Raw genomic sequence first — 24,312 nt, forward strand, 5'->3', positions numbered from 1 at the left:
TGTTTTTCCCAGTAGTCAGTAAAAATCCACTACTTTACTCGTGCCATTTGACACCCACTTGTTCATTGATCTTTTGATCTCATAGCTACTAACCGATTTTTCTTTCAACCTTTTTTTTTGGATTGTCTGAATTTAAACTGCATTCCTACATACAGATTATACAACGTGAAGCAGCTAATATCTTCAGATAACTGAAAAATCCACAGAACACTTCCCCCATCTATATTCGACCTTCTTGCTAAAAAAAAAAAAGGCCTAAAAGAGCTAAGTAACAAGTATGATCTTTCAAAGGAAAATTTGTCCAATGACTACAAAAACTACACTTATATTCACAATCTCCTTGTTAAATAGGGCCATCATGCCTGTGTTCGTATTTAACATAAAGAAAATCTGTGTTATTTATTAATCATTAAAATTAACATATTAATCCATATCAAGAGTTCACTGGGAACTACTGATGCTACAAAATCCTGCCTTTGCTTGGTTTAGAAACCGAAGCAAGCTATGGTTTTTGTATTTTGGGTTTGTAGTCTTTTTTTTCCTAAAAGTGATACTTCTTTCATAATTGGGCCAACTAAAACGCCTACAAAATCAGTAAATATTGACATTAGAGAGGCCTCTTAAGAGTAAAAAAAAAAATTCCTTAATACAATTAGCATTGTATTTTTTTGACTGTGAATGTTGAACATATTTTACCTTTACTCTCCTTTTTCCTTAATTACCAGCTACTGCCAAATACTCAATTCAGCATAGATAAGATTACAAGAATTTGGCTACTGAATTATATGCAGTAGGTTGGCTGCTTTTTTCAGTGCACAGGAAAAACGTAAAGGAAAAAAGAACACACGAATACCAAAACTTCTCATCTGGGAGATCATAAGATGTCTGAAGAATTAATTTATCTGGAAAAACACTCAACAGCTATGGGCTAAATACTGACAAAATCCGTGTTTTTCAGTATGTCTCCCTGTTCTTACAGGAGCTTCCAATGCTATTGATGTCTTTAATTTCTGTGGTTTGCACTGAACCAAAAATAGCAGGATCCACCATGACAGCTTAACTTATTTTTGATGAGTTTTCTTAATGTCACTGTTATTTACTGAGAGTCAGTAAAATATGTGTAAGCAGGGTGGCATGCCGGAATTAAAATTGTACTTCTTGCTGGAACTGCCACAAGCTGCAACATCTAGACAGTTTTCAAGGTCTTCAAAGCAATTATTACGTTAAATGATGATAGCTGTCAAATGTGGCAATTTACAGATTTAGTATCTCCCAACCTGATTTACCTGACACAATGAAGTGAAGTTTCTTAAAGATAAAAAGGACATTTCCTAGGTAACTCCTTGACTGGGCTGTGTAACAGCTGAAAATAGTCCTAGGGAACTCAACAACACACTCAGAGCATTCACTGAAGTTGTAAGGTGACATTGAATAGTTCATGCATTCTGGTATGAAGCACCTCATACACTGGTGGCTTCAGCTAGTTTCTATTCTTGATAACAAAGTATGTCAGTAATACAAAGAATATATGAAAGTGGTACTATCCCACACTACTAATATATCTGTATTTATTTACATTAAATTTGTTTAAAAGCAAGCAATACCTAAAAATACATGCAGTACGTTTATGTTAAAATGATTCCCAATCATAGCTCTCTTTCAGGGAAATCAAACTTTTCAAAGTTTGTTTGCTGCTTCTTACACTGAAATGATGATTACAATAAACCCTTTAGTAATTTTTTTCTCAACAACCACACTGTTGGTAGCAATAGTACCTTTTTAATATAAAGCTATCACAGAAATAGTTTTTTATATACTTTGACTTTCCAGAAAGACACTCTGTGTTAAACTTTTATAAACCTGTAGCTAAAACAAAAAAAGCCTGCAGTGAAGAATTTACAATCTAAGGCAACACAGACTTTGAAAGGAAATATTATTGAGCCATATGAAAAGAAGTGCAAAGATAAATAAGCCTTAAGATAAAAAATGTCTGCAAAGCAGGATTTGTGCTCTTCCAAACAAACTTCCTAACCCCTAGAATACATAAGCTTCCATTTGCCTTCTTTCCTTCAGTCTCATGTCTTTTGTATTTCCATCCTTTAGTTTCAACATGAAGAAAGTAAATAGCCCTGCACAGATCTTCACACTGCTGGTTAGAGGATGCAGAGGAGGTTTTAAATCCCCTCTGGCCATGAATTTACACAGACCTCCCTTTTCTTAAATGAATGCTCTGACCAGCAGGTTATCACAAAACAAACCAAACTTTTATTATAGATACAGCAGTTCACTGAATGTAATAAATTACTTAGGCATCTGAAATTGCAGTGGACACATAAAAAGCACCTGATCTGAAAAAAATTAATTAAATTCATTACATTACATTTAATTAAAAGTCTGGCAAAATTTCTTCATGGAACTGCAGGCTAAAGGAGTGGGAATATAATGCATTTTTTTCTTGTGGAGAACTGTCCCCTCTCCTACTTGCTTTTTGATCTCCTAAATAAGTTCGTATCTATAATTTCAGCACAGAATGAGAAGATAAACAGTCTTAGAATAATAGAGGATGTGATATTCAGAAAAATGACTACATGTGATACCCTTATTTATAGTAGACTCATAGCCTGAATTCTTTTAATAGATACAAACCAAAACGATTCGGAATTTTACAGTAATGCATTTCCTGTGCTTATTACTATTGCAGACACCAAACTCACTGCTCTTGTCTCTAAAAGGATACATCATACACCTCAGAACATTCAAGTATAATCAAAAGTAGAAACTGAGAATTAAGAAAAAAATACAAGAATTATTAAAAATATCAAGTTCAAAACAGAAAATGTGAAAACTCCTCTCTACACGACAGTAATTAATAATTAATAATAATGAAAAATGTTCCTTCTTACCAATTCTATGTGATCAGGTATTAAGAAAAACCCCTTTCATCTTTGTTAAGGGGAAAAAAAAAGGCAAAAAAGCTGTTCAGTGTAAGAGAACTTTATTTTCTTACACATCTTAGAATGCCATGCTATTAAGCTAGTATCTTTTTAATACATCTTTTGTTGCTTATTAAGTCTTAAGATAAAATAATCACTAATGTTCTGAAATATACTGACTGCTCCAGCCTGCAGACAATACTAAAGTAGTCAGAACTTCGATGCAGGCAGTAAAAAACCTTACAGAATTTTTCTTATTACATAGGCTACTACAAGTATATAAAGCCAGTCTTCTTACTGAATTTCTATAAAATTCTGAACAAAACTTAAGATTTCCATCTTTGTCTTTCCCACTATGGAAAGGTTCAATTTTTAGTGAGGTACTTTGGATGTACTGAGATGAAGACTGTAGTTATTTCTGTGTTTCTCTGTGAAAACGAAACAGTAAGATAAAGAACTTACTGTGCAAAAGGCAAAGCTTCTTTCTAAGTTGCTCTAACACTATAAAGTGAACTAAGGATAATCATAAGCTTCCCATCTCCTGCTATAAGCACAAGGTGTGCTTCTTGGCCTTAACTTACATGCATATTTAAAACATAATATACCAATTTCAGCAAGATGTTTCTCCTCCTAAGAAGAGAAGACTAGAGCAAATAACAGGTGGTATTTCTGCACTACAGAAATAGATAAGAGTAGCAGAAACTGGAGGAGCAAAGTCAGTTCTCTAAATAAATGAGATACAGTTAGGAACCACACTAAAGAACTTTTTAGCATACAGAATGTTGTATTTCTGTTTATCTTGCTGAAAAAAAAAAATTCCAGTCTTTACAAGATATTTGCAGCTGTCGTACGCACCATTTCTACACTTTTTAACCTTTAAATAAACCGTATATATAACTGCAGAACTGTATACTGCGAAGGTGCTACCATGGCCACAAAAGGAAGTAAAATGATTTCCTTATTATAATCACTAGTTTTTTTTTGCTTACAGGACTCCAAAGCTCTTTAACTTCTAAATTACATCACAGTGTGCAAATCCACTAGGGCTGTGCGCATTCCCTGTTTTCATCTGGTTCACTATATCCACAGGGACAATGCAGTTTTGCAGTTAATTTGAACAAACTTAAGACTGCTCTTAAGCAACTCTGTAGCTACAGGGAAAGCCTAATCATCTTGCTTATCCCATTGTCTCTCCAAAAAGGATTCATTATCATCCACAACTACATGGCTATAAGTGTTTACAAAGGAATTCAGGTCAGGGGTTGGGTGGAGAGCAGGACCACCCATTTTGGCAGTAACCGCAATAAGATTTGCTCAAATCAGCTTGGAAAAAATCAAGGATAGTCTTGACTGTTTAAAAACAGTTCCATAAAATGAAGTCTCTGAGAGCAACTGCCTCCCTGCTCCTCAAGTCAGTTCACATCCCCAGGCTGTCATTCCCTCAGTTGTGTCAGCACAATAGTGTGGATGATATCAAAATAAAAACAGAGATCTGGCTTTTTAAGAAAAATAACAAATGCAAAAACCAGCAACCTCTCCCCATCTTTTTATTACTATTCCAGTATTAAGCTGCAGTTTCACTGTGAGGGTAAGAACGAGCAATGGAAAAACAGGAATGCTTTAGGTTGCTATTTCTGTTGTAGATCTAATCTTATGTAACCACAGCTTAATTATACCTAGGTTTCTATTTGAACTATTAATACTGTGCATTAAATACTGTAACATGCTTCAGTTATTCATACTTTTGTTTCACAATCTTAAGTATTTTCCTAGCTTGTTAGTGTCATGCTATATGATCTGTTAATTACACAGATGACAGATAGGGTAATGTTTGATCTAATTTAGCCCTGTAACACTTACTGTCACTTAGCAGACAGTAGTCTGCTATCAAAGGACTCTTCTTACTATGGGAGCAAAAAAACTTTATGTGGACAGAAGACTGCCCTTACTGCTATGACTCCAACAACTTAATTGTTAGTACAAAGAAAAAAATTAAATCTAATAAAAATTTTTACTTCATTCTACAGTACAGAAATCACTACTACTTATAATATTCTGAGGGTGCATTTGGGACTTTCGGGGTTTTTATTTTGTTATGCAAGTATCTGTATGCCTGAAGACAAAAAGCAGAACGTGAAAACATCACAATTATTTCTGATGCTATATCGTATACAGACAGAAATTAACTGTTAAACATAAGCGTGTTTAAAGTATTCTAGATTGTGTAGGATGTTCTGACCTTTTTTAACAAAACACAGGGCACATTCTGAAGGTGTATTTTTAACCGAATATGAAGTTAGAAATTATAATAAACTTACCTGTGAGCTGGAATTCTACGATCACCAGCAACTAACACCACATCACATAGCTGTTTGTGTCTCAGATAATTCTCCATCTTTTTAAAAGTTTGTTCAGCGTGGTTGAGAGCCTGAAAAAATTCATCTGAGGTACAGGTCTCCATAGTTTGACAAGATGATAAGGTATGACTGCTGTTGGAGGTTCTGCTGAAGACAATGACAGAAATCTTAGATTACACAACATTAAGGTGCAGCAATTTTATGTACAGATGGTAAAATAAAAATGTGATTTTAAAATTTATGTACATGGATTTGTTTTAATATATATTCCCTTGCTATTTCTCTTCATATTCATACCTTCTCTCTTCCTCCAAACCCAATCTAAACCCTTGTGAAAAAGGTATGATCATTTAGTGTTGTACTCTTCAACTAACAGACACACAAAGATCAGTTCAGTAATTATAGATATAGTGTTGTCAGATGGTTAAGGAAGAACAGACATCTACCAAGACCGTGCAAACCAGAAAAGTGATGGAAGGATGCGATAGGGAATCAAACCTCTTTCTGCCACATACGTTAAAGTCTTGCTTAACACTTAGCCTAAGGTGGCTAGAACAAAACTTAGCATATACAGAGCTAGTAAAAGAGTGTGGGCATGCAGGGGAAAAAAACATCAAGGAACACATCAATATATCACCACTCCCACTGGATGAAGCCTTATGTGTCTGAAATGAGATCTAGCACAGTAGAAGCCAATACAGAGGAAAAACACAGGTGGATAGAGAGAAAAATTATTCCTGTCTATACACATAGCAGCTTGGGAGAAAAGAGGAACAGAGAAAATGTAAAAGGAATGCACGGGCCTAAGACACAAAGGAGAGGAATGCTTATTATGTACACTGAGGGAAGCATCTTTTCTTGCTCACAGCTCTTTAATTGACTACTACTTACTTTTCCACAATGCAGGCAACTTATAAAATATTCTGGACCTACCATAATATCTGGAAGGACACAGATTCACACGATCTGCATCCAGACCCCTGCTTTCACAAAGATGTCGTGAACTCAGGCAGCATGTTCAGGACTAAATCCACTGAGAGACAGCTCAGTCCTTAGCCCAAGATATTCATTTCAAGACAGAGCTCCTCAAAAACAAAGTCTAAATTTGCAGTGGAAAATGTTCTGTAAAGGTTTTGTTTTGTTTTTTTTTTTTTTTTAAATGGATTTGGGGTTTTTTTGTTGTTGTTGGTTTTGGGTTGATTTTTTTTTTTTGCATATGCCCAGACAGCTAAAAAGGCCAAGCAATTCAGCACTTAATTCAAACCTGAATCTAATAATAGATCAGAAATGAGATACCTGCCTACCTACTTCCTTTGGAGGACTTTATTTTAAATGTACTTTCTGAAGCTGTGGTTAGCCATTTATTTAAGCTGTCTCAACTTCTTCTCACTGACTGTGAGTTACTTATTCTGCTCCACCCACTGACCCTCTGACAAGTTGGAACAAGTATTCTTTGTGGCAATGTGGACTGGATCAAGGAACTCATATATATGAAAAATATAACCATGTAATGATAAAAAACATTATGCTGGCAAAACTGTGTGCCATTCTCACAGTGAATGAGCAAGACCAACTCAGAGAAAGCAAATTTTAAACCAGCAACCCTGCAAAAGAAGCAGAATTGGAAAGAATAGGGTGCTGCTCAACAAGAAAATGCTTAGGAAATTCTTGTTCTCTATCACAATTTATCACCTCAATTTGGAGAGGGTCCAGAGGAGGGCCACGAAGATGATCAGAGGGCTGGAGCACCTCTCCTATGAGGACAGGCTGAGAGAGTTGGGGCTGTTCAGCCTGGAGAAGAGGAGGCTCTGGGGAAACCTTATAGCAGTCTTCCAGTACCTCAAGGGGGCCTACAGGAAAGACAGGGAGAGACTGTTCATTAGGGCCTGTTGTGACAGGACTAGGGGTAACGGTTTTAAAATAGAGGGAGATAGATTTAGATTAGATATTAGGAATAATTTTTTTTTACAATGAGGGTGGTGGAACACTGGAACAGGTTGCCCAGAGAGGTGGTAGATGCCCCATCCCTGGAAACATTCAAGGCCAGGTTGGATGGGGCTCTGAGCAACCTGATCTAGTTGGGGATGTCCCTGCTCCTTGCAGGGGGTTGGACTAGATGACCTTTGAAGGTCCCTTCCAACCCAAACCATTTTATGATTCTAAGTTGGTTTTTTTTTTGCATTAAACCATATTTTAACCCATATTTTAACCATATTTTAATTCATCAAATTAACTCAATTAATAATTATTTTTTAAATTACGTGATATCAGGAACTTGATTTATATTACAACCTCACAAGGAGTTGTGTAGCTATAACTGAAGAAGTAACAAACTAGTATGGAGAAGGAAAAAGCATTCTAAGCCAGCACTGTGCTGGACCACACCCTCACTAGATCTACTGCCAGGCCCAAGAGTGCACACATGTACATTCTGCACAGAACTCAGTGGCAGTCACCACTCTTGCTCAATAATTGCAGTAGTGTCTGTTTTCCACTAGCCACAATAAAGCACTTATTCAGGACACAACAGAGCCAAGCTTAGTTCTTCCCCTCACCTGAAGAAATTCAATCCTACATCCGTCCTCTTGCCAGTCGCTTAAAAAATATTTTCCATAAGGAAGGAAAAGGAGAAGGAAAGAAAGATTAAGCTTCAGTGGTCCATAAAGAGAACATGAAAGATACAGTCTTAATAGTTGAGGTACTTGCAAAAAAAGGGAAAGATATAGCTTCAAGGGCTATTTTTGCCTATTATTCAATGACTGATTATGAAAAATTCAAATCTCCCTCCTTCCCCAAACTGTTCTACGTATCTGCTTCCCAGTTCAGTTTGCCACAGCCACAACAGCTTGGGAGAATAAACAAGCAAGGAAAGAACAGAGGAAGGGAAGGACCTGCTTTTCTCTCTCCCAGCAGTAGTATTGAAATGCGTTCCAGACCTACATCCCTTCCACCTAGAGAGAGCAAACCTGGGTATCTTAACACTGATCTGTGAATCCCATGCTCAGAGCAAACACCCAGCCACGACGTCCTGCAGCTCTGAATATCAAGGTGTCTCTGCTCCTTTTGGATTTAGCTCTTGACTCAAATTTATCTTTAAGTATAGCATGGACTTCCCCTCCCACAGACCAGAGGTATTCGCCACTTCTGCACACCTCACACATGCTACTAAGAAAATCCCATTAAAGACTGAGGCTGTCAGTGTATGAGATAAGTGCATCAAAGAACTCTTCCTGCATTCTCCTTTAAGATTAAGACTCAAGATAGTATTTTTAACACATTAAGTGGAAATATTATTATGAGTATCTTAGAATGTTAAGTCAGTAGGGTTTTCTTTTTGTATTCTTAAACTTCAATCACACTTTACTTGGTCTTTCTTTTCCTTTCCTATTTATTTCAAAAAGATCCTATCTAGCACTGACCTGTTTTTATTAAATATGATAGAACTTCAGGATGATTGTAAAAACACAGGTTTCTTTAAGGACAAGGTCTTTCCCATGCTAGCTACACGTTGCTACCCCAGTGACAAACATTCATATACTAACACACCAGCTTTCTTCAACTTCTCTGTCTAATAAAGAATGTATATAAGAGTATGCCTTTTGAAATAAAAATTATGTACAAGCCATGCTATAAACCCATTCTTTTTTCACAGATTTTATATCTTGAAATAGGATGTTTAGAATAAGGAGCTCTGCCCAATGCAAAGCAATGAAGCAATTAACTGGGCTAGTAAAGTGGTGATGAGTTTCAAAATTAAAGCATATCCAATGATGATGACTGGAGAGCTGAATTCACACCTCTCCTTCTTCTGTTGCTTCAGGCTTCAGTGCTGTAGCTTAAACAAAGCGACAGCACAGTTTTCAATATAAAACCAAACTAAACCGTAACATATACAAGCCTTCTTTCCTCCCAGTTTTACTAAACTGTCTCTCAGAAGAGATGCACCAGTGTTTTTAAAATTTTACGGGGGAGAAGCACAATCTGTTCCTATTAACAGAATTTGTTATTTTAAAGTACTGAGATTTATTTTAAAGGAGGAGTTACAATGGTTATTTTACAGCAGTCACACATATTAGTTAATAACCTATGAATTTCAATAAGTATTAACCTTGGCTATAACAAAGGTTGCAAAACTGTTTTTTTCAAGCATTTTATTTTATGCATTTTAAATTATTTTAGGAAGGTATCTTTTAGGTCAAATGTCTCCATGTTTGTCTTTGAAATAAAAATGAAGCAAGAAGGACTTAATTATGACTAAGAAAAAAATCAAATACACATTTCAAACTATTCATTTTGGAACACAGACGAACAAAATCTGAAGTTAGTTTTAATTTTTTTTCTGAAAAATTGTGTAAAATTCTGTCTTGAAAAAATAATCTCTGAAAATTATGTGTAAATTCACTCATATTTAAGACTGTTCTGTTGTCACAATCAGTTCACCTAAATCAGCTGTAACCTCATCTGTACTTCTAAAGAAGGTCAACTTCTTCACAAGATAATATGAAATCCTAAGAATCTGCAAAAATGTAGTTTTACTGCAAGATAAGAGTGACACAGTTAGATCAACTGTATATAGCACAGATGCTGACCTTACCACCTTGTCTCTCCTAACCTTTTGCACCAAATAACAGCTTATTTCCTTGCATTAAGAAGTCACATTTCTCTTGACAGAAGCAACACGTTGAAACGCAGTTTGTTACTAGAGCCTTGACTGGACAAAGCAGTCAGGCAGCATTACAGTGGGATTTCTATCTACAAAATCTTGATGGAGAAAATATTCCAAATATACTGCTACTGTGTCTACTCAACTGGCTGGTTCACAGAATCAACAAATTATATCTTTTTCAAAAGATCTGCACGCTCTATCTCCTTTTCCCACTCCATCCACCACCACAAGTCTACTCTTCTCCCTTCCCCTCAATTCCTTAAGGTATTGCCTCACTAGGCAAGAGACAGCAAATAACATGACTAATGGGAAGCTGTGCTGTGCAGCCAGCTTTGCAGCAGATGAATTCTGCCCTTTTTCAGTGAAGGCATTAATCTGGGTTTCTCTCCATTAACTAGCTCCATTTGCGAGGAGGGACATTATCTTTGAGACTTCTGCCTACCCTCACATTAAGATGAAAACAGCCCACGGGTTTTAAAGCTACCAGGGAAACGGCAGAGGCGATGCAGAACACAGTTGCATAAACTTGGTCCCTTTAGGAAACCACACTAAAAGCAAATACTCTATGCTACTGAAATTTGCAGACAGCACTATACCCAAATGGCTTTCATAGATACAATGAAAACAGTGTAAAATGGGAATGGGAGCAAGAATTGGCTTACATTCTGTTTTACATATGTTTCTCTAACACAATTTGGGTGTAGATGAAATCATTAGAAGTAGTAAACACTAGCAAAACTGTAGTAATAGGAAAAAAATACATGCTTTTCTCCTCATTACTGTGTTTCCAGTGAACACTACTTTGTTTCTCAGAAAATGAAGTGACCACTATCAACATTTTAAATCTGAATTAATACATAAACAATATTACCTTTATAAAAGTGACATGTAAATAAACAGAAAATCAACAAACCAAAACGGACATCTCAACATAGACAGGTATTAAAAAAAAATTAAGTATCATGACATTTCAAAGAAGAAAAACAGTAAAAATACTACTTTTATTCGCACCTCAAGAAGGTTCAAAATAAGGTTCAAAATAATAAAATATGTTTAGAGATAAGTGATGAAAATGTAGTGTATGTGCAGGAAAATGAGTGTGACTGCCTTGTGTTTACAGAAGGCAAAAAAAAAAAGGAAGAAAAAGAATGAATAATACCTCTGAATATAAATCACTATAAAATACATTAACCCAAGAATAATGTCAATTAAATCAAAAGCCAATGTTTGACTGATCAAAGCAGAACTCCAGAATCATAGATGAAGTGTATGGAATTTACTTTAGTGATATTATAAGCTCTAAGTTTCACTACTATTCAAAACCAGTGAAGGTATTTATTCTGTTACTAGAACAGACAAACTTCCAGTAGCTAGATTTCCTAACTTAAAAAATCAATCCTATGCAGCCAAAAAGTAAGCGAATTGTCTACTTTGAGACACGACATCAGATTTGCTATACTGCATAACAGACCCATGATCTCAAGGTATTTTTGGGTAATAACATAACTAGAAGCTCTGTCGCAATTTCAAGTCATCTTTAGTCTGGAATAGTCAATTGTTTAGGTCATACACATTAGAAAAGATAGAGTATGTCTCCCCTTGGACAAATTAAGATACATATTAAGATACATCTTTTGCATTTTTAAACAAGTCTTAATTTTGCAACTTTCTTGCTGCATTAAGACGGCTTCCTACACTGCAGTTTTTGCATACAGTGTTTCAAAATAGTTTTTAAAACACTTTTTCAGCAATTTGGTTGCTTACACTGCTGTCTCCAAGCTAGCTGACATTTTTTTTTTGTATACAGTGACCAGAACACAACTTACTAAAACAATAATATGCCAGCTTTTATGCTAGCTTCCATGATTTTATATTATACTTTGTAAGGATTAAAGTATTTCCTTCTTCAAAGTCAGCAAGAAGAGAACCTCAGGTGCAGAGAATGGAGTTAGTTGAGCAGAAGGATGCTGAAACGACTCTTGGAAAAAGCAAGCAATGGTAAAAATCAGGACACTCTTCCAAAGGCTGGGAAGAGTATAAATAAAAGGAGGAAGCCATAGATGGTAACAATAAAGACTGCTAAAAAGTCATAGCGTATCATAATTTAAGACAAGACAACTGAAAGAGCACAAAAGTGACTCTGGAGAGACTAAAGAGGCCGTTAGGCTATACAGGAATGGGAACTTGAGGGACAGTGAATTACTCTATGTTAGAGAGGAATTGTAACAATATCCAGAAGTACAATCTTGCAGTCAAAAGGCACAGGTTCAAACACACACAAATATATCTGCATTAACCTTAATCTAAGTGGCATGAATAACAACAGACACGAGAAGTTGGAGCACAGACTCCCATGTTACCTATGCTAGCCCAACAAAGACATGTATACACGGCCTGCTAAGCCAATACTACTGCATCTTTATTTGTTTCTAATTTTGATAAGAAATAATGTAGTCATGCTTCACTGCACCTAGACCATTGATTATAGCACTGATGTGTCCCATCTTACTTTGAAGAGATGTCTTAGATTTAGTGCAATGAATGTGTATACCCACACAAATGTCACCAGAAACATGCCTTCTGTCTGGAAAACATAACTACTTTGACTACCTCATGATACACATACATTGCAGTGTGATTGAGAAGTGCAGTAGTACAAAAACGTACCTGATCAAGCTTTGACATAGTCAAAGCATGTGACAATCACTACAAAAATACGATAGTATTGTATGACAGTCCACTCCATACAAATAAATAGCTGGAATCCCCTCTGGCTTTGCGAAGTCCATGCTGAAGCCTCTTGTTACTTTACTGTCATCACAACATCTACCGTTCAAGCTTACTAGATTAAATCTGCCTCAATGCTACATAATTGTCCTGCACTAACTCTTTTCAAATATGCATAGACATAACCCAAGTGAAGATGTAATAAGCACAGAGGAAAATGAAAGAATTTCAACAGTAGCATAGAAGAAAAGAAATCCTTATTTGACAGTTTGCATTATTTTGTGATAGGAGACATACAGAAATACACAGCACAATTGGGGTCCTAAAGACCTTACAGCCTCAAAGGTCAGTATGACTGAAGTGAGAGAAAAGACATATCAAGGGTTTCTGTGGATTGAAAACTGTTGGGGGGGGGCAGACTTAGACTGGAATTTACAAGGTACTAACTCCAAGACTGCTCATACAGAGCAATACTGCAGAATAGCCATCACCTGATACATTCAGATCTTGTCTTAAAATCAACTACAGACATCTTCCTAAAAATTCAGATGAATTCTGAAATACTCCTTGTACTTAATGTTCAAATTTAAATATATAATTGTTAATATTATATTTGAATACATTTCCATACTTAAATCTACAGTAAAGTAATTCCAATATTTAAATATGTGCCTGGGTGAAATGAACCAGATACAACACTGCATACCAGGTACGCTCTAGGTACTTCCAGCCTGACATCCACTGTGCCACCAAGGTCCGTGGACTGCTCCTAAGGCATCCACAAAAAGTTAAGAAAAGCAGATCTATTGCTAACGGGCTTAAATCTGCTATACAAAAACCTGCACAGCTGTTGGAAAATTTTAAAAAGTGTACAAATCCAGAATTATGACCATCACCTCAGGAATGTTGGAGCATTAACAAACAGCAACAATAGAGGAAATCTAGGAGACAAAAAAAAATAAAAGAATTCAAACCTCACTGGCCAGTAGACAAGCGTTCAAGCTAATGCTGGTTGCAAACAGCACATAGGAGTATGATGTGAATGATGCTATAGCCAACTAGCTCTGATCCCTGAATCCAAATGATCGGTTTCCAACTCAGATGCAGCCTTTCTCAAAGACCTGGTACTAAACTTGGAATTTGCTTATCCCTTATGCCACCAAGCTGTATAGTAATAACAAATGAATTCTACAGTGGCTCTGAATTCTACATTCCTCTAAATGAATCACGTGATGATCTAAAGCTTTCATAATGACAAAGACCTGATCTAAATGCTTTTCTGCCCTGCGCTATATGACATGGCAATGAGGAAGGATGGTTGGTACACACAAAGCAGTAAAGCTGCTTCTGTCACTTCATACTTTTAGGGCTTGTAACTGGGCAATAAGCTGCAGAGGAGCAAAGAAGTAAGATAACTCCATAGCTTCTACAAAGTTTTTTAAAAGGTTTTTTTTTTTCATATATAGAATTTATTGCTAGTACAGATAACAGTTTTCATATGGGAAAAAGGTCTTTGAAAACTACATTGATGAAAGTGGCTTTATTTTTTTTTCTCAAGCCAATAGATAAGAAGCCATATTTTAGACTAATGAAAAAGACCATTTAAGTTCTTAACATCAGAAAAATTCCAGCTGTTACACAGACTTATGTAGTCTGTCCAACAGCTTATCCATTCTTAATAAAGGGAGTGAATAAAACATGGTTTAAGTACAGTCTCCTCATGAGAATATACAGATAACAATAGGAAGCAAGCTCTTACATTACCATTTGTTACATATTAAATTGTACCAACACTGAACTCAAAATCTAAAATATTTAAAGCATGAAAGCAAAACAGTAACAAGAATGACAAGACAATAAAGGCACTACAAATAATTCTAGATGCTGTAGATGATTAAGCATATAATTAAAAAGACACCTCAAATTTACTAAGTTGAAATCTTATGTACATGTCCTGTACTATACAATCCATCTGAAAAAAAAAACAAAAACCAAACCCAAAATACAACCTCCACAATGCTATACAGACTTCTCACATCCCCTAAATAAGTATCTGCAGTTCTCCAGTTCTACAAAGTAAAAAATTAGTTTTGTCATACATAAATACTTCCCCTACAATTAAGAACAAATTTGTAGCAATTTCAATCTACAAATTTATCTCTTAAAATTACATGTTTTTTCTACACTGATTGCCTTGCACTGGTGAGAACATTCTATTTGGGGTAGTGCTGTACATAAAAATTTCACATCACAAGTAGATGTTGCTGAAATGGAAGGTGATATTACACCTACATCACATACATTATCCAGTGACAGAGCTATTTAAAAATTCATACCTAAATATCACTTAAAATGGGACCTCTTCAGAGATACGTTATTTATAGCTATATAGTTGTTGCAGCATAAGACTGCTGTTGTGAAGCATCAGTATGCAGGATTTCCTTTCCCTGTAATTCTAGTACTTTTGCTATTCAGTGATAAAGCTAAATACACGGTGCTGACTCCTAAGCATTTCTATCCTCTCTCCTTTCCTTGAATCTTTAAAGGTTATATAAACCATAAATAGTGTTTATATTATGGACTATTTGCCCTTGCACTAAATGAATTATTTTCCTAGGGAATGCAAAACACTAACACTGCTATAACTAGATTCATCTCTCCTTAACAGGCTTTATTAATCGGTGTACCCTTTTAAATAGCCATACTTACTGAAATGCCACATCATCACAAAGTTATCTTAAAAGCAAGAAAACAAACATCATAAAACGTACTCGAAATGGTAAGCTATTATGCACCATGTGCACTATAAAACAGGAAAAATACTTTTAGTGAAGAATGGCTGACTTCCACAGTAACAGGAAATAAAATAATTAAACTGATCCTTAACAAGTAAGATTATTAACTTGCCTAATTTACAACAACTGTTAAACACATTTCATTTAAGAACAAATTTTCCAGTTTCATATTTAGTAGTAATAAGTATTTTTTACAGTTTCATCTCTGTCATCTATAGAAACATCATGTAAGAGTCACAAGAAGCTTACATTTTCATGGTTTTCTCTTAACCAGCATAAGGACTAATTCTCAGCATAACTAAACAAGCAGTGTCACTTCAAAATAATTCAGAAAGCATCCAGCAACATTACCATGTAATGGACAGTGCCTTGTTTATAGCAGCATGTACTTGGTATACTATTTAAAACACAAGTGAGTGCGTTCATGTCTGCACTTTATTTATCCACATTGACTAAAAGTTGCCTTTTAAAACGGCCCTAGTGAATACACAGCACCCTGATCATAAATCACTTTCTGTTTCTGATGCACAGCAGCTGCTAGGATTCTGAAGCATTTTAATCTAGAATAAAGGCTAGCCTGTACGTGCATGCTTTCTGTAAACACGAAGTGAAAACACATTTCTCACAATAGGAAAGTAATAATTAACCTGCATGAACTGCTGTCCGAGTCATTTTCTTCTTCACTTGCTCTATCATCTGTTTCTTGTCTGTCAAGCCAACGTGCACCTCCACAGTCTTCCGCTGAGAATTCAAATGTAGGGATGTCTGAGCTGGATGCCATTGGCCAAGGACAGGAGGAATTCTGGAAATCCTGTTGGCTGGACCTTCTGTAACCAACTGATGTTAAAGGTAGGTTACCTGAATCTAAAAACTTTGTGCCACCAGTTGTAACATTTTGTCCTCTATTCCAGAAGTCTCCCTGGTGGTTTTCAATTGCGGAATTAGGGGCTGACGCCTGATGACCAAACCACCTCCATCGGATTTTTAAAATCTGCTTCACGTCAAAGTCTTTACGAGAACCAGACATCCTTAGTGAAAGCCAGTGATCGTCTAGGCAACAGGGTAAGAAGCAGCACACATAAAAGAAGATTTGTGCACCCAACCAAGACAAGGGAAACACATGCTCTGCCTGTCTGAGGCAAGCAGATTTTCTACAGGAGGGGAGAAAGCATTGCATTCACATAAAAAGGGCTTCTTTAATGGTATGTCATTTGAATAGAAACAAAAGACAACAGACAATGAAAAAATCCTGAGATTAAAAAGAGGTGAAACAATCACCTAAACTAGGAAAAATGCTGATTGGTTTACCCTAAAATCTCCAAGGTTGTTTTCTGTTGCTCTCCTCTGACCATTAGCTTTCAAAAACCACCAAACAGCATTCATTAAAGCCCTTTCAAGAGCTGAATACCACCCCCTTTTCTTAAACCACAAATGACAAGGAACGTAATTCCTGCACTGCATCTTAGAATCTGCTTCTTATTCTGTTAACTCTTGCTATTACAGAGGGGAAAAAAACCTGCAAAAATCAAATTAAATTCTTCCTGCACTGCTAAAGAATAAATTTACAGAAAAGATTTAAAACCAATCCAAAGATAACTGATCATGCTGGGGAGAAACTGAACTGTAAATAATTCTTTTTCCCATTAGACGACATGCACTAACTTAAAAATGACAAGAACAGACTGGAAGGCTCAAGGGACTAGTACTGGGTTATAGAGCCTTTCATCTTGATATGCTTTGATTAAAATCTAGGTCTGCAGTAACTGAAAATTCTGAAATGAGCTAATGGTTTCCGTTCACTTACACATCACTAAAAGCAAAAGCAAGGAAAAGCTAACTAGTTGCTGCCCAAGACACCAGAAACACTCCCTGTAAAATAGACAACAGAAGACTTCTTCTCAAAATGCTTCTTTCTCATCATATACAATCAGCTGTTTTAGACCAGGTTAAAGCTACTGTGACGGAATAGTGAAAAAGATACACGTATACTTTTGAGACAGAATGCCCTCTACATAAGTAATTTATGTAATGTATTAAAATATCCAACAAAAGTTTTTACTTGAATGAGGAAAAGATAAAGTCAAAAGGACAAAATACAACAATGATCAATTTACACTTCCTATGAAAAACAGCCAATTTCCTCTAAGACATACAGAAATAGTCAGGTCTAAAATACCGAGACTCATTCCAATCACATGTAAATAGTAGTAACAATTTTAGAACAACAAGGAGATTTTATCAGTCCTTGATAAACATTTCTACATTTTCAATCTTTGCAGTTCAGTTAGTCTGTTCAACTCTCCAGGATACATACACAACAAATGTATAAGAAGTGCTTCTTTTTTACCTAAAATTTTCATCAAAAGGGAAAGTCACCATCTCTCAGATGAACATTATGAGCTACAGAACATGTGAACTTGTAATTAGGATACCTGCAGTGTTCTTTAGAATAGGTTATATGCAGAGTCCATATGAAAACTTAAACAGTGACCAATTTTACCATCCAAAAAACAAACACTCCATTTCATAATGCCAGGAGTAAATCATGCTATTTTCTTGGGAATCACAATGCTGAAAGGGATGGTTTTAACTGGAAAGCTCACTCATCATTGCTCAGAACAGAGTTATTTATGGAAGAACTTCTCACAAATGCTAGCAAAGCTTATTTCTATAGAAACAGCATTCCAGGTGTTCTCTACAAAAAGAAGCTGCATTTCAGAATGTGTACCTTGCCAGCATCCTGGCCTACCAGAAGCTATATACCAAGGCCTTTGCAGCATGTCCAAAAAACAAGGTACTTGGAAGGTGAGTTTATTAAGTAGGTAAACATACACAGTTGTTACCACCTTTGCTGGGGATTTCATTTAAACACAGACAAACAGTGAAACACTTAAGAAGGACAATGATTTAACAGATCAATATAAAAATTGTACGGATGTTTAACCAAAATGGTATGATAGGCAGACCCTACTCATCTTGTACACATACAGCTAGTTGTTAAAAGCTTAACTGCAGTGCTCAAACACCATCATTTGTGTAACTGCAAGTTGGGTGAAACTACAGTACAGCTTCAAAAGTAATAACAAAATGGCACCTTTTTCTTTATGCTCTCCTTACATCTTGTGTTGATGTCAGGTGTTCATCAAAGGTGGAGAAGCAGGATGAGCAATTGGTGTATTTGTTAACATTCATCAGAGCAGCAGTATTTTATTACCCATTTAACCATGAAAAAGAAGTTTCAAATACATTTATTTCTGCTGGTATAGTAAATACATTATACACAAGGACTGACCTGGATTCTCGTTCTTGTATAACAGACTCATTTAAAATTCAAACTGCCCCAGAACAAGCCTACTAAGACAACGGCAGATTTGCCAATTCTAGTGCTTTTTCAGCACTTTCTCATGGCTTACTGGGAAATACAGCCTAATTACTGCTTTTCTTTGACTGTGAAGCTCTGGTCTCAAACAGAGATTACAAAACAAAATGTGCTGTAGTTTTAAGAGACTAAAACACAAAATTGTTCTCTATTTTCTTTCATTCTTCTAGATTATACAAACTCACTCCTCTATACACTCTTCCAAATTACAGCTCTGAGGTCCATTTTTAAACAGACTGCATAAATATCTAAAATATTCTGTTTCATATAAATTAGATACAAGTTTGTATTACAACTGACAAGATGAGATAAGTACCACTTAACTCTTCAGTTTAAATTGACAACATTGCTTGGAAATAATTGAAGGCATCTTCTTGTTCTGGACTACTTTTGTTACTATGAATAACGTGACAGATTTTATGAAGTCCTCAGCTGGTAGTTTACAGACTTTTGAGGAGATCTTAGATGATGAGCTGTTAGGACCTTTCACTTACTAAGACCACTCAAACCTGATCTTTGACATCTTGTCTGGTGATTGGTGCTCACAAATCCAAATGCCCACACCTAGTCTATGGCCTCCAATCATATGTCTAACGTGCTAACACATTTCTGAGAAACCTGCTAAAAAGGTAAACTGGACAGTACCACCTTAGTCAAACACAGTATACACAGACTTTCCAAGGATTGTGAAATATGTTTTCATTTACTAAGACAAAAGTTTTTGTTTAATGAAAAAGCAAGAGTGCTTACATCCATTTTTTTCCTGACCTTTGTCACTGTTGCAGCTGAATAATAGTCTTCTATTTTGTGGTGAATCACAACAACATTTTAAATACAGGTACATGGTGCTCATTAGGAACATAATTCTGTTCACATTAATGAGGTTGTGTAAGCTTACTGTGAAGACAACTTTGAGAACTCTGATTATGACTGATCAGATTCATATTCCTAAGATTGGAGTACCCAAGCATTTACATACATAACTTCTCTCGTATGAGCAGCTCCACAGAATAATAAAATCCTGCAGTTAGTAGTGAGGGACAGTTTCCCAGATTCTGCCTTCTGAACAAAAGGAAAACATTTAAACACATACTGTATGATAAATCTTCAGTTGTGCAAATAGGTAACACCAAGAACATAGCAAGATAGCTTTATAAATTGCCCATTTCAAGATCTTCAGAACAGTTTATCTGCACAGATAGGATTTTTTTTTTTTACTAGCCAGAAATTTTACTACACTGACACTCTTTGATATTAGATATAATCTGTTTAATCATATAAGTGTTAAAGGAAGATTGCAATCCAGCATAACTAGCCAAAATTTGGACAACATTTTAAATCCTAAGATACTTCTACTGTATATTTTGAGGGAAGAAACACTCTAAATATTATTATGAAAATCACTGGAAAACATGGAAAAATTATTATTTAAATAATCAGGTATAAATGCTTTTATTCATTTGGACTTTTCCTGACCTTCCTGACTAGGAGGTCAGTTAAATTCTCAAATAAACAAATATGTTTATGGAATACTTTTTGGAGGCACTTTTTAAGATTTGAGTCTCAACACTACTTTTCATGGTCACGTTTTTCCTGCCACTACTACGTTTTGGCTTCAAAAAACTATCACCACCCAACTTCAGGGTAACTCAGATATAATATTTTCAAGGTATTTAGTCTGTCAAACAAATTTTTAAATTGAAGATCTAGGGGCATAAAGGCTCATCTACTCCTTAGAAGATATTAACGATCCCTTTAAGTGCCAGTTAGGAACAAAAATGTCAAAATAATTAGATAAAGTCTTTGTTTTGACTGCAAGAATTACTTCTCTCCTGAAAAAAATACTTTACTACCTAATAATAACATTATAAAAAGATGCATTTTAGACACAGACTCATTAAGATGTGATGAAGTAATAGATTATTGCCAATGTTTAGAGATCCTAGATATATATTCTAAAGCATTAGAAAGGCTCACTAACCATAAGATGTTCATCAAATGTATACTTACATCATTAAAAGGCATAAAAAAATTTAACGCTTTTTAAAAAGGGAGTTTTAAACTTTAAAATATTAATTTGAGGCATTAAAATAACTGTTCAAAGAAAACTGCTATAGACACCCCCCGAACTGCAATTCTGCTAATAACTGCGCTTATTTTAAAAGATATGTTAAATGTTTACCTTTTTTTCTTCCCTATTCCTGTGTTCCAGCCCAAAAATCACAGAAATAGCTCAACAAAGACTCCATGAAGACAGCTATGCTCATGCTCTGTGATTCTATAAAACAATAATCACTTCCTATTACAAAGTTTTTAATAAGTGCAAACATTTCTGGTTCATGGTTACGTAAAGAGTCCCTTCCAGCAGCAACAGTATAGTTCATCCAGGAGAAAAAGAGGAAAACACTCCACAGTTACTGGCTGCATGTACTTAAATTCATTGCTCTGACTGGCAGAAACAAGCTGCAGTCAAATTACTGGCACTACATCGCAACTTTCTGCCACTTTGCATTACACATTTCCCTTGAGAGGTGCAAGCCATATGTTCAGAAATACTGACTTCAAAGTACTCAGCTTAACAGTACCATGAAAAGACCTGTACAGAGCAACAGTGTGGTTTCTTGTTTATCGTACTTATATAAGAAGGGGGAGGAAATGAAGAAAGATTTCTACATATAACAGAAGACTACACTGTCAGATCCTAGATTTTTTTAGCTCAAGCATCATACTGGTTCACACAAAACAACAGTTGTGATCAAATACATTTACGCTTCCTCAACATTAAAACATTAACACTGATTTCTGTCTATCTGAGTAATACCCAAGCATTATCAGGAACTGCACCATCTACAAGCCAAACTGTAATTCCCAGCTATTACTGAGTAAACAGCACAGTAAGAGCCCTGAAGCTTACTCACCCTCAAGATAATATAAACAAGGCCAAGATCTCCACTGCAGACAAATTGGCAGGCAAACTGAAGAAGATATTTCTACATTTTTCCAAGACAGCAGCAGCTTTATTTCACCATGAGGCGTTCAGTTTTCCTCAAAGACCCACAGAAAAATGGGTAAAGAACAACACTACCAACATTGTCAACAGTAGAGTGGATGCTTGCTTGGTAAAAAATTACAAATACTCACAGTTCTACATTAGGCCTCATATAGAAAACTACCAGATTATGACACAGTAAAATAGTGAAGAAGTAAATTTGCAGGCGATTAGATAATACAAGATAATGCTCCACGCCAGATTACACAGACTTCTAAGAGAAATACATAAACGTTCATGGGCAAAAGTTTACACTGTATTTAAGTGTCAGGTTACGCAACACCACAGCTACTGAAGCGAAGTATTTCAAGATAGAGACATGAGCATTCTAAATGAGTGATTTAACACCAAAAGACACCTCAAGAGACTCATTATTTCTCTTTCAATGAGGACCTCTGTTTAATTAGCAGCTTCAGTTAACACCCCCTGCCCTCCACTTGTGACTTTCGGCTGTATAAGGCATAATATATGAGGATATCATATTTTATTAAAACAAATGGTGTGACCTCATCTGGAACTCCTTGTGTGGAACTGACCATTGCAACTCAAAAATACTATTGCAGAATACAGGGTTCACAGAAAGGCAACATAAATGATCAAAGTATAAAAACAATAATCACTGTAAAAGGCAGAATGCTTATAAAAATCATATCAGTAAGTATCAAATTAATGTTTATGAGAACCATATTAATGCGTCATTAAAATGAAACTCAGAACTTCTATTTAGTTTTAAGAATTAATGTTACATCTACACAAGACACACATTTATGACATTCTAGGAACCCAATCGTGTGTAACGTCACTGATGTCAAACAGAACTTCTTATAAAAATCCTTGCAATATAAGGAATCCTACCACTGTACGCCCACCTGGAGCGGAATCTCACAAGGGATGTCAAAAGCAAAAAGAAAGGCTTCTACAGGTACACAGGTGACAGAAGGAAGACTAAGGAAAATGTGGGCCTGCTGCTGAATAAGGCAGGGCCCTGGTGACACAGGGCACTGAAAAGGCTGAGGTACTGAATGCCCTCTGACTTAGTCTTTACTAGCCCTCAGAACTTAATGAAGTTCAACAAAGGGAAGTGCAAAATCTTATACCTGGGGAGGAATAAAGCCATGCAGCAGTACATGCTGGGGGCTACCCAGCTGGAAAGTAGCTTTGCAGAAAAGGACCTGGGAGTCATCAAGTTGAATATGAGCAACCAGTCTGCCCTTGCAGCAAAGAAGGCTAATGGTATCCTGGGCTGCATTAGCAGGAGTGTTGCTAGCAACAGGTGATCCTTCCCTTCTACACAGCACTGGTGAGGCCACACCTGGAGTGTTCTGTCCAGTTCTGGGCTCCTCAGTATAAAAGAGAGAAAGATGTGCTGGAGAGAGTCCAGCAAAGGGCCACTAAGATGACGAAGGGCCTGGAGCATCTCTCATATGAGGAAAGTCTGAGTGAACTGGGACTGTTTAGCCTAGAGAAGTCTCAGGGAGGTTTCATCAATGTGTACAAATATCTGAAGGGAAGGTGCAAAGCAGACAGAGCCAGGCTTTTTTTCAGGGGCATCCAGTGACAGGACAAGAGGCAAGAAGCAACAACTAGAACACAAGAGGTTCCACCTAAACATAAGAAAACCCTTTTCATTGTGAGGATGACTGAGTATACGTTGCCCAGGAAGGCTGTGGAGTCTATGCTGGTGGAGGTAATCAAAAGCTTCTTGGACGTGGTCCTGGGCAATCTGCTTTTGCTGATTCTGCTTGAACACGGAGGGTTAGACCAGATGACCTCCAGAGGTCCCTTCCAATCTCAACCATTCTGTAATTCTGTGAAATGTTCATCTGTTTGTAAAGTGGCAAAAGAGAAACCAAGTATCTAGTTGACCGCCATCTACTTCTTCCATGGACTTATGTCCCTTCCTTAAACTGACTTTACAGTAGTGGCTACTGTGACAAGTAAAAACTTATTTTTATCAATAACAATCTGCATTTATAATACAAGCAATATGAAAGCAACATAACTTATTAAATGAGCATCCTAATTCTACTTGTGCACTCTGATTGATTAAGTACCTTTATGCCATCAGAGCCTTAAAAGTAACAGCTAGAGAGAAATAAATCATTTTGGTAAACTCAAGGCGAGACAGAGACAAAAGAAAACATTTTGATCTACTGACAGTTTGTGGTTATGATCCTTACAAGTACAGAAGACGACTGCCAAGAAGGGTAACTAGATGTACAAGAGGAGGGGAGTTCAATGCATCAGTTCCATGCTACTGAATGGAAATGTTACTCTATAATAGGTTACTCTCATCCTCCTGCTAAATGACATATTTCTTTCATCTTTTATACATACAAACAAAAGTAATAAGTGCCTTAGTTTTTAAATAAATACTTTAGAAGTATTTTGTTAGAACTTTATCAA

General features: G+C 36.1%; 1 protein-coding gene across 7 annotated transcripts in view; it reads right to left on the bottom strand.

Moving 5' to 3' along the window:
• Positions 1 to 24,312, bottom strand: part of KLHL5 (kelch like family member 5) — a 65,710-nt gene that overhangs the window by 30,536 nt on the left and 10,862 nt on the right. For 2 of the 7 annotated variants that reach the window (XM_086746625.1, XM_086746623.1), the window contains exon 2: positions 5,252 to 5,434. In XM_086746625.1, the coding sequence (XP_086602751.1) occupies positions 5,252 to 5,394 (143 nt within the window). In that variant the 5' untranslated portion in view covers positions 5,395 to 5,434. Of the gene's footprint in view, positions 1 to 5,251; positions 5,438 to 13,579; positions 13,625 to 16,125; positions 16,656 to 24,312 lie in introns of those variants that run through there. The other 5 variants (XM_086746626.1, XM_086746624.1, XM_086746627.1 and 2 more) reach the window with 4 other exon arrangements.

Source organism: Chlamydotis macqueenii, chromosome 4, assembly GCF_036417535.1.
Source record: "Chlamydotis macqueenii isolate bChlMac1 chromosome 4, bChlMac1.mat, whole genome shotgun sequence".
NCBI lineage: Eukaryota > Metazoa > Chordata > Aves > Otidiformes > Otididae > Chlamydotis > Chlamydotis macqueenii.